Raw genomic sequence first — 12,454 nt, forward strand, 5'->3', positions numbered from 1 at the left:
TCAATGTCATGAGACAAAGTATATGTAAACTGCTATATGGAAAGTGAATTTACTCTGTAAATCTTCACCCAAATCACAATAATAGAAAAAAGAAAAAAAAAAAGTTTAAAAAAAAAAAACCCAACAACACTACCATTTAATTTTCAGAACCTATGTGAAAAGACTTCTAACACAGTAAACTCTTGAGTTTAAGTTGCACTGTCACTTTCTCATGAGCTTCAGATCTGAAGTTACTAATTCTGGTAGCACAATGCCCATCATATAGCAGTACTTAATTATGGGAATCAGTAAAAACTAATTTGGAAAAAAAAAATAGCTCTGCTATGTATGTGATTTTCTTCTCCTAATTGGAGATTGCCACAAAGTTAATTTTGACTGAGCAACCCTAAAGAAGTGCCATCAGGATTTCCAAGGCTGTCAATTTCAGAGCAGCTGGTGAGTTCAAACTGCTGACCTACCGGTTAGCAGACAAATGTTTTAATGACTGTGCCACCAGAACTCCTCTGATCAAATCTACTTGTTCAAATTTTTCATGCTACAAATTTACTACTTTTTAAGTTAGCTCCATCAACTTCTTACTGTTAAATGTTGCACTATCTTCTATGAACCCAATACATTGCTTCTAACTAAACGGTGAGTTTTCTGTTTTGTTTTATGATTGATTTATTGTTGTTGAAAACATACAGAGCAAAACATACACCAACAGAATAATTTCTACACATACAATTCAGTGCCACTGATTATTCTTTGCATTGTTCAACCTTTCTCTTTCTCCTTTTCTGAGTTATTCCTCCATTAATATAAATTCATTGCACACTAAGTTTCCCATCTTAATCTTTCAACTTGCTGTTGTCAATTTGATCTCATGTAGACAGACCTTGAAAGCACAATGCTCAAGGAAGATCATTTTTACTAGTAAAGCTAAATTACTGTTCAGTTTTAAGAAGACTTCAAGGGATATTTTTGGTATAACGTTTAAAGATTATTTCAGGGCAATAGTTTCATGGGGCTCATGCAGCCTCCATGGTACCAGAGTATATGGAATCCACAAGGATTTGGGAATCTATTCTGCATTTACCCACCTTTGATCTAAGATTCTACTACAGAATCTCTGATCAAAGTATTTAATAATGGTGGCTGAGCACCATCCAGTTCTGGTCTCATGGCAGAGGAAGCAGTTGTTCATAAAAGTAATTAGCCACACAGTCCATTTCTTCCTCCTATTCTTGACTCTCCTTCCTAAAGGATGAGACGAGACTTCTCTTGAAATCTTTTACTCAATCTTGTTTCTATTTCGTTTCATTGATTTACCAAATCATTACTCATTCTGAAAAAAGGGACCACAATGTTAGCAGCTAACAGCACGAGTATTTATTAAGTTCCAGGCACTGCTGTAAATTAGTACCTTCATTTCTCAATCAGTAAATCCTCATGACTACTTAGGGCAAAGGTGCAAAAATGGATTGGTAGAAGAAGATTAATTATTTTTCCTTTTGATATAAAAGCTATATACCTCCTTTGAGTTTGGGATTGTAAAATTACATCTTTGGGGTTGATTCTTCCAAAATTGGACTCAAATGCTGCCATTATGAAACTGGATCCTAGTCTTCTACAAAGATACAGGAAAAATAAAGAGGAGAAAAAAAATACATTCTAATCAGTTATGGGAAGAGACTACTTCTTTTTGTTCTATTTAGGTATGTATTCAATGTTAATACATTGAGGTAATGACAGAATGAATGAAGCAAAAGGAAGACTCTAAACATAATTAATTAATTAAACAGAATCCAAATGTTATCATCTTAAGCTAAATTTAAAAGTGTTCTGCCTTATTTCTTATTCCTTACAATGCTTGTATCTATTTCCTGGGGAAATTTTCTCATTTTCAGTCACATCTGAATGACTCAATTGCCTAATTTCTATACTTTTGCCTTGAACTATGTAACTACTGATTATAGCAAATGAAGAGAAATATACAAATGGAACAGAATTAAGAACTCAGAATTAAATCCATCCACTTATTAATAGTTATCTTTGACAAAGGACTGAAACCCATTAAATGGGGAAGAAATAGTCTCTTTAACAAACAGTACTGGCAAAACTGGACATCTACTTACAGAAAAATGAAACAGGATCCATTATCTCACACCATATACAAAAGTGAACTCAAGATGGATCAAAGACCTAAATGTACAACCTAAAATTATAAAGATCATCAAAGAAAAAATAGGGGCAAACTTAGGGGTCCTAATACATGGCATAAATATATTACCAAATATACCCAAAAGCAAACAGCATTAGGCAAACCAGATGATTAGGACCACCTGAAAATTAAAACATTTAGGCATGTCAAAGACTTCTCCAAAAGAGTGAATTGAGAACCCACAGATTGGGAAAAAATATTTGGCAACGACATACTGGACAAAGGACTAATCTCTAAAATTTATAGAAAACTTCAACACCTCCACAACAAAAACATAAATAATCTAATTAAAAAATGGGCAGAGGACATGGACAGATACTCCATCAAAGAAGATATTCAGGTGATAAACAAACCCATGAAGACATGCTCACAATCTCAGCCATTAGAAAGATGCAAATCAAAACAAAAATGAGGTATCATCTCACCCCAACATTAACAGCAAAGTTCAAAAGAATCAAAAAATAATAAAGGGTGTCTCAGGGGTGTGGAGAGATCGGAACCATTATACACTGTTGATGGGACTATAAAATGGTACAACTGCTGTGGAAAACAATATGGTGCTTCCTTAAACATTTGGAAACACAACACCCAGCAATCCCACTAATAGGTGTGTATCCTACAAAAGTAAGAGCTGTGACATAAATAGATGTATGCACATCCATGTTCATCACACTAGTATTCACATTAACGTTAAAGAATAATGACGACTCTGGAAAATACTTCATAACACGGATGAACCTAGAGGACATTACACTGAGTGAGATCAGTGAACTGCGAAAGGACAGATATTTCGGGAGACCACTATCATGAAGGCTGGATGCTGAGACGATTAGTGTAGTTCCCGGGAAGGAGTTTGGCAATGCCACTCTTGCCGTTTGGCGTATAAGCTGCCTTTTTAACTGCCCACTGCAAAACAAACTCTGAATGGTAGTTTTACTTTTCACGTTTTTGCATGCAGAAGCAAAAATCCTCTTCAGGTTTTGGTTAGCAAAAACATGTATTAATGTAAGTCTTTCATAAAAGCTAAGTAGTATAAAGTAAACTTACAAAAAGTGGGAGGCACCCGTATTTACTTTGAGGAGGTAACTCTCATTAAAACTACATAATAAGAAAAAGTAGTTGGGTCTAGTTGAGGTTATGCAAAGCTAGTGACACTTCTTTAGAGTCCAGGTTGTTGGGACTGGAAAGCCAGAGAATTATACTCTCATCTTCTACCTTATCCCTGACTACTCATTCTACTAAAGTAGACATGCCCATTCTGTTCTGAGCCAGTTGAGAAAAAATATAGAAAGATAATAGAAGGTGAATGGCCCAATCTCCTATAAAAGAGAAGGGAAGAATTCCTAGATTCTCAAAACAATACAACTTGACATTTACCTTAGTGACTATCTCGGTATTTGTATTATGTTACACACAGAACCACCTAATCACACTAGGAATTTCTTTGAGGGCATGAATACTATCTGTTCTATCTACTGTCAAAGCAAAGATGCAGTAAGTTATAAAAAACTGGTTTATTAAAATTTAAAAGAAGTATTAAAAAAACATTTAAATCTGAGTTTTCAATAAATTTAAATTATTTGTAATACTTACTGCTTCAGCTTCTGCTCTTGTCTTGAATGTAATTACAGCGTGAAGTGACGAGTCATCAATCTGACAATCTTCAATTTCACCATATTGCTTTAAATTTAAAAAAAAAAAATTATTTCCTCCAAATAAGTGTTCCGAAACATCTAAAATTCTAATGGTTTTTAAAACATTCAAGTATCAATAAATATAACTCAGAATATGTAAAACTTGGTCCTGGCTAACAGAGTGGTCAATACTCATTTTAGCCCCTAAAATTGTAAGATAATGGATAATTCAATCTTCTAATATTATCTACAATTACAGTCATCAGTTGCTTAATGCCCATGATAATGTTCTGTGAAACAGGATGTTATAAGATTTGGTCACCATGCAAACAAACACCTCGATCCTCAGATTGCAGGGGTTTCTGGTGCCTGGCCTTAGGGCTACTGTGGCACGTAGCCCTGGGCAGCTCCCATTGCAGATGCCTTAGGTAAGCGTTTAGCTGGGTCCTTCCTGGCAAACAGCCCCACAGTGCCATGTAGGTCACAGTGGGGAGGCTCTGGGTACGAGCCAGGGCAGCAGGGGAGTGGTCTCAGCAACTGAGCATCCACGTCCCACCAGACCTTGCAATGCTCGCCAACACTGGGCGCTTGGAAGCAGAATCAGGCATCTAACTTCTCCCAGTGGCAGGGGTGCCTGTCCCCCATGGATTGGGGGCAGTGGGCTAGTCTCGCTGCCCAGCTGGGCTATAGGGATCCCCTGGAAGGCACATACCAGGCCACAACTTGATATATATGTGGTCAGATATTGTGTGAATGGATGTCATGTGGCTCATGACTATATACTCTTTCCAGAATCAAGGAAATTTAGTCTCTATTTAATTATTTTTTAAATGAAGGAAACACTAATCAAAATCTGAGTTTCCTTATTGACCTTTTGTTATCCTCATTACTCCAATACCAGGATACACAAAATTCTTTCTTTCTTAAGAATATTTAATCCCCAAAACATTCTATCAGTTTCTGGGATTATTCCCAACGTAAAGATGAGAAGTAAGACAATCCAAGTCATTTTCATAAAGTAATTACTAACCAAGATGAAAGCCCATGTTCTGTTGATTTAAAAGTTTTAACACTCTGGCCATGCTTTTACTCTTGTTATGTACTCTATATACACTCTTTTAGGACATTTTAAAACTAAATACACTAAATACACTAAATTATGCATATGTTTTGTTTGGTGGTTTTTATGTTTTCCATGTTTCAGAGGATTTGTCAACAAACAGCAATCTATTACAAAAATTTCTAACCCTTTACATATCATTAATATCTATTTTCTCTATTTCTTACACAAAACAATGAACGTATAATCACAATCTCATTAAACCCACCCACACACACACCAGAGACCAAAATTCTACACAGCACAGTAAAGAGAATGGACTCCAGAGCCAGTCAGATGCCAGCTATGTCAATCTGTATGTGTATAAACCCCATCAATTACTTAACCTCTTCATGTTTCATTTTACTCATCTCTAAAATGCACATATTAAAGGTTTCTACCTCTACCTACCTCATAGGGCTGTTGAAATAACTCTTAATATAGTGCATTATCATAAAGCTTTTAGAATATCTGCCAAAGTGCTCCATAAGTTCTAGCTGTAATTTTTATTGCCAGTACTAGTCCCAGTGAATAAATAAAGCATTTTGTTAATCACAATTTGTAGTAATCAATAGTCCTTCAACAATACAGTCTTTTCTAATACTTGTATGTTTGATTCATAGGTCAAAAGAGCAAAGTTAAAGTTTTAACTAAATCTGCATTCTCAAGGCAAATAACGTTTAAATGAACATTACTAGTACTAACTTTGAGTGTAGCTCTACATTCAAATCTCTAAATGCAATGTAAGAATCCCCATCTAGAGGCTCTAATTATTTCCAAAATCAAAACCACCTTGGTTTCACCAAAACACATTCACTGTTCTAACAGACTGATTTTGTTTGGATTATTGTAGCATACTATAGAAATTTCCTGATTAGCTATTTAACTATATACAAAGCACTTAAGTTATCTAGATCTCTGCACATATGGAAGATGTGGAAGTGGGGTATATAGCAGGAAAAGTTGGGCTATATTATCTCCAAGTTTCTTTCTAGTTCTGATTCCCTTCTTCCTCTCTTTGAATATATCAACCATTTCAGACTCCTGATCCTTAACTATGAATCATTTTGCTGTTGTTATGGGTGGTTAGGTACTGTCAATTTCAACTCATAGCAACCCCTCATGTGACAGAGCGTAAGTGCCCCATAGTGTTTTCAATTTTTACTAGAGCAAGATCACCAGGTCTTTCTTGCACTGAGCCCCTGGGTACAAATCTTGGCTTAACCATTTTACCACTCCTTATTAATCACTTTATTTGTTAAACACAAACTATCGCATTTAATGATATCCACTATTACTCCAAGTAAGAAAAGACCCAGCAATCTGCTCCCAAGATTACAGCCTAGGAAACCCAATGGTTTCTACTCTGTCCTGTAGGGATGCTATGAGTTAGAATGTACTCAACAGCACACAACACATCTGCCTAAGGAGTCCTTGGGTGGTGCAAATAGTTAATGTGCTTGGCTACTAACTAAGGTTGGAGGTTCAAGTCCATACAGAAACACCATATAATTCCAAAAACTCAGACTTTGGAAACCCTATACAGCATGAGTTCTATTCTGACAATACATGGGATTGCCGTGAAAAGCAACCTTTTTTTTTTTTTAATATTCGCCTAACGACTCTCTCAACTTGTATGTTATGATTCTTAGTGTTATCCCAAAGGTTAATTACTAAGCATCAGTCTTGCCCTCGGCATTACAGTAATTGCTCTGGAAGATATGAAAGAACTACAAGAACCCATTCTTTACTTTCCAGGATTTTACACATACTGGTTTAAGACAAACCAGCTAAGGTAAACTGCAAAACTAATTTATAATCAGATTGAATTTATAAAAAACTGTAAATACTTTAGTAACTTAGAGGAGAATTTTTCATACAAACATGTGAGGGAAAAAAAGAGAGGAAAGCTTCATGAATTAATAAAACTGGAGCTTAGATATTAAAAGATAGGTAAGTTTGTAAAGAGGTATACAAATAATGCAACTTTTTGAAAATTCAGATTAAAGTGTTTTGCAGTGATATTCCAGGCTGATATAATCATTACAGAGATGAAATGATACTTGTTTTAGGACTTAAAACCAAACCAAACTCATTGCCATTAAGTCGATTCTGACTCAGAGAGACCCCCACTGGGTTTCCAAGGCTGTAAATCTTTAAGGAAGCAGTCTGTCCTATCTTTCTTCTGCAGAGTGGCTGGTGGGCCTGAACCACCATCCTTTTGATTAGCAACCAAATGCCTTAACCACTACACCACCAAAGCGCCTTAAAATAGTAAAAAGAGTCTTCCTTTCGGGTATTCATTTTTTATAAAACTCCTACAGTTTTTCTATTTCCTAAGTAATTGATAAATGAATATAATCAAACCCTTTGTTCAGGCTGATGGGTTTATATTAGTCATCATTGTTATAATTTTTCCTTTAATGATACCCATTATCCTCTAAAATATTTATTAGTATTTGTTTTGTTGGGCAGTAAGAAAGTACCGCAAAATGAGGAAGAAGATCTTCTCTATCACTCTCTGTAAATGCAGAAATCTCCAAGGCCCTAGGGCGATGATCCACCACAGCATGGCCAGGAACGCCTCTGCCTCGACCTCTACCCCTGCCTCTGCCGTGAGCTGCACCTCGACCTCTTGAATGAATACCTCTACCCCGACCTGACGACAGAATACCTCGTTTTGCAGCCTAGAAGAGATAATACACACAAGTTAAACGATGCCACCATTATGAAATAGGCCAAATGTGTTAGACTCTAAGCCAAACTCTTGGGCAATTTGACATGATTTTCAAATTATGCCTTATAAAAAATTAGTTTTAAAACTAATAGCATATTGAAGTTATTTATAAATTTAGAAAATAAAGTAACGTTAATTTAAGCATGTCTTGAAATGACTAAATGTATCTTTTTCTACTAAATTTTTGCTAAGACATTAGAATATATTAGAGAAAGGCTAGCAACTCTAGATTTCCACATAACCTACTTTGGAAGTCAAGTTAATACATAGGTATATAAAGCCAATATATACAACAAACACATTTTTCTTATTATGAATTTCAAGTAGTTTTTCCTTTTTGTTAGCCTGTTGGCTTCAAATACACTTACCTGAAATTCATTATTTTGATCATTTATTACTAACATCATTAGAGAGCTAATGTAACATACTAATTTATATTCTACCACACCACACCATACAAATAGCACACTATTCCTTTATTTCACAAATATTTAACGATTACTTTCTGTATTTAAATCCCCATCACCATGAAACTCAATTCCTAGAGAGATAAACATTAAAGCAATTACATTTTTAAATTATCTTAATGAAAATGGACTCAAGAAGTTAGGAAATGTGTTGCTCAAAGGAATGAACAGAACTTTAAAGACTGGCAGTGGAATGAATTACTAGAATGAAAGCTCCCTAAGGGTTTATTTTGGTTTGATTTTGTTTTATTCTGTTTTATCCCCAACATCTACACCAGTAGCTGGCAGACAGTAGGTACTTAGTATTTGTTCAGTGACTCAAAGAAGAAACAAACACTGAAGAGACTATTCATCTAAAATAAATAATCAATGGTTAGATGGAGGTTATAGCATGAACAAAGGCCTTAAGGCTGAAAAGAACATGATCCTTTAAAGAATAAATAAAATTCAGTGCAAATGTACCAGTATCACTGAGCAATTTGTGTAGACATTGTTGAATGGGAACCTAAATTGCTGTGTAAATCTCACTGAAAGTACAATAAAATAGTTTAAAAAAAAAAAAAATTCAGTGCAGTTGGAACACGTGGGATAAAAAGATGAGGCTTAAACAGACAGGTAGAGTCAGATAATAAATACTACCACATTAAAAGATTATGATTTTGATCCCGATAGTCATATAAATCATAAAGAATTTTAAACACAGAGAAATAAAATAATGTAATCAAATTGGTGTTTTAAATGTTACTCTGGCCAGAGTTTTAAGAACAGTCTAGAAGGAAGACAGAAAGCTAGGAAATCGGTCAGTTGCCCACTAGAGTAGTCTCAGCAACTGGAAATGGACGCTTAGACTACAGTGCTAGCAATAATAAATTTAAGATATATATGGGAGAAATTCTTATACAACATAGTATTTAACTGGATATGGTTATTAAAAAAAAAGAGAGGAGGTGAGTAAGACTCTCAGATATGTGATTTCGGTAATCAGATATGTATCAGATTTACGGACACAGATGAACAAAATTTTGAACAAGCAGGCCTGAGGATATAAGACATCCAAGGAGAAATGTCAAGCAGGTACCATTGCCAAATCTCTATTAGTATCAATATTTGAGTTTCTTCATCTCAAGACTTAATCTTAACGTTGTTGTTGTTGTTTGCCGTCGAGTCGGCCCCGACTCATAGCGACCCCTCCTTGGGTTTCCGAGGCAGTATCACTACGGAAGTAGGATTGCCCAACCTTCCTTCCGAGGAGTGGCTGGTGGGTTTGAACCGCCAGCCGTCTGGTTAGCAGGCAAGTGTCTTAGCCACTATGCTACCAGAGCATTAGCTAACATAAAACCCAAATAATAAACTTAAAAGGTCAATGATTAATGTTAACACTAAAGAAGTATGTATGTTATTATGTTCTGAAAAACAATGTCTGAAAAACACTGCTTGAAAAAGGAGGTCCCAAGAACAAATTAAGTTTGAGCATCACTGAGTACTAGGTAAGTATTTTTGGAGATCCACAAATTGAAAGTCAAACTCCACAGGCAAAAAATCCATTTAATATAAATTTTTCTAAATTTATTTTGCCTTGGAACAATTAATGAAATTAGTGTGAACAAACATGCTCTTGACAAATATCACATTACTGTATCTACTGATTTTAACTGCAAAATGAACTTCAGCAATCATAAAGGAAAAAGAAAAAAATGCTGTTCAGTGTTTAGCTACATCATAAAAAGGAACTAAATCATGAACAGTTTTGGTAAGCTATTATTTACCTCCTATAACTTTGAGCCAAAATTTGAAAAACTACAATTTGTTTTTCAAGTATCACCAATGTTATCATGTAATCTCAAAAATGATGAAAAACAATTTCTATCATAATGTAAAAGGAACTCTATCTTTTTCAAAAAGTGTTATCTTGGCAGCATATATACGCAACCAGATCAAGTTTCCAGAGAATGTAAATATATGTAATTGTAGGATAACATTCTATGGCCTCCTTTGATTTTTAGGTAAGATTTAAGCTTAAGGCATTGTAGTGGCTGTTGAATGTTAAGCCATTAATACACAGATGCTAGAGCTCAACACAGATTTCTAATATTCCCAAAAGAAATAATCAAAATGTTAACAAATTTGAGGAAAAAAGCAAATTAATAATCTAAAACATTAAAAATAAATAAATTTAAATTTTGTTGCAAATAAGAGAAACCTAGATAATTACCATTACATTAATGTCTCTCTGTACTTTCAAATGTAGTTCCAACTTTTTAATTATTTTCTGGTTAAATAATGAAAATTCTCATGTAATAGGAATCAATTTTGTTAGGAGTTTTGTCCCTTATGTGAGTAACTAAATTAGAAGCAAATGGTTTATTTTCTCTCTTATAAACATCCACAGCACCATCTATAGGCAAAACTTAAGTAAGCAGTTCTTCAACATAGTTCTACCACTAAAAATCTGATCCTACAGCAGCTCAATATGCTTGCATATGAATAGAGTTCATAAGGACACCCAAAAAATGATTTCAGGGAGAAGAACAGACCTGAGAATAGAGGAGTAAAATTTACTGGAAGTGGAGGGACTTGAGTGCACAGACAACTGCTACTACCACTTATTAAAGATTTTCTTACTAGTTCTAAACATGCGTTAACCTCCTCCCTCTTTCTCCATCTATATTAATATTCCAGTATGTATGTCAAGGATGGCCAACCATTAATGAGAAGAATGAAGGGAATATATTTTCAAATTATCTACAACTCCAGCTGCATTACTTTAAGTGTAGTGTGTAGTTGTGACGAAACATACTTCCAGCTGTAATTCTGTATACTTTCTCCTAAGTTCAGTGACTTCTTCTCCAGCCTGCATCTTCTTATATAAGTCCAGTTCTGTGTCAAGCAATTCTTTCTGCATCTAAAAAATTGTAATAATAAATATTTTAGATGAGAACAATTAATTTATATAATTTTTAAAAAATAACTTTTATTTGTCCCCATTAACCCATACATTAATTCTCTATCTTCAGTATACTCACCCAAGTCCAAACCATCAACCATCTCTAGTCTAAACTACTGCATTAGCTTCCTAATTTGTTGCTACTTCCACTGATTTCCCTATAATTCACTCCCCATACAATACCCTCAGTGAGATTTCTATGGACTGACATGGAGTAATTTTTGGAAAATAACTTTTAAACAAACGTACTATTTAATACTTTTTAGTAAGTACTAATATGAACAATAGCACTTAAATTAAAATACCTGAGTCTTGGTTTTTATACTTTTTGGAAGACTGCGTCCAGGAGAAGCAGCTTTGACCTCATCTTTTAATTTTGTAATGTTTTTTGTCAAAATCTCTAAAGTTTTCATTATTTCTGCCTTATCTTCAGACTTCATTGCTTTGTTTTTCTCTAGTTTTGAAATTAGCATCTGACCAAGTGTGAAAAAAGAGAAAAATAAGATTGAAGCTATTTTCTCCTGTTAATAACCAAACACAGTAAATAAAGTAAATACAAAAATAACTACTTTTACTGGATGTATTCATGACAAGACTAACAGCCACTAAATATGTAAAGACAGCAAAGTAACAGATTAGGTGATGCTAACTACTTCAGTTCAAACCCTAATTTTAGTTTACTTTGTGAAGAATTTTATTACCATTTGGGTCTCACAGGACCTACGTCCACAGCGCACAATCAGAAGAAACCCATTTTGATCATTCAAAAGTTGCCAATATGAAATAACATCAACAATTTTACTTTCTAATCCATTTGTTGACATTATTGCCTCTACGTATTTCTCACTCAAAATGTAGTCAGTCTGCAATTCAGAAAGAACCAGAGGAAAGTTTTAGGTTCCCATCATATGATGAAAGGAGTTCTGGTGGTATAGTGGTTAAAAGACTTGGCTACTGACCAAAAGGTCAGTGGTTTGAATTCACCAGCTGTTCTACAGGAGAAAGATGAGGCCATCTGTTTCCATTAAGATTTACAGCCTTGGAAACCCTATGGGGCAGTTCTACTCTATAAGATAGGGTCACTATGAATTGGAATGCACTCAATGGCAGTGGGCTATTTTTGGTTTTCATATAATAAAACATTAGAAATATTGAACATTTATTTTCCTTGTCAGAAGTAACAAAAATTGGCTCCCCTGAAAATGAGATCCTAAACATGGATAGGAAACATGAAGGAAAGCAAAGTACAATGACAGTGTAGGAGAAGCCATACAATATTATAGGTTCTCTGAGTCAAGAAAGCTACAGTTTTTGCTATAAATCACTGTGACTTCTTTTTATCAAGTATATGCAAATTTAAATTAAAAAAA

The 12,454-nt window shown here is 34.6% G+C and overlaps 1 protein-coding gene across 1 annotated transcript in view; it reads right to left on the reverse strand.

Moving 5' to 3' along the window:
- The window catches only part of RBM26 (RNA binding motif protein 26), a 104,428-nt gene that overhangs the window by 20,541 nt on the left and 71,433 nt on the right, over positions 1-12,454 (reverse strand). The window contains exons 17-20 of the mRNA XM_042781036.1: positions 11,390-11,557; positions 10,938-11,042; positions 7,423-7,623; positions 3,797-3,883 (exon numbers count right to left, since the gene is read on the reverse strand). Coding sequence (XP_042636970.1) covers positions 3,797-3,883; positions 7,423-7,623; positions 10,938-11,042; positions 11,390-11,557 — 561 coding nt within the window. The remainder of the gene's footprint in view (positions 1-3,796; positions 3,884-7,422; positions 7,624-10,937; positions 11,043-11,389; positions 11,558-12,454) is intronic.

The sequence above is a fragment of the Orycteropus afer genome, unplaced genomic scaffold (assembly GCF_000298275.1).
Source record: "Orycteropus afer afer isolate SDZICR_OR568_19922 unplaced genomic scaffold, OryAfe1.0 scaffold00081, whole genome shotgun sequence".
Classification (NCBI taxonomy): Eukaryota; Metazoa; Chordata; class Mammalia; order Tubulidentata; family Orycteropodidae; genus Orycteropus; species Orycteropus afer.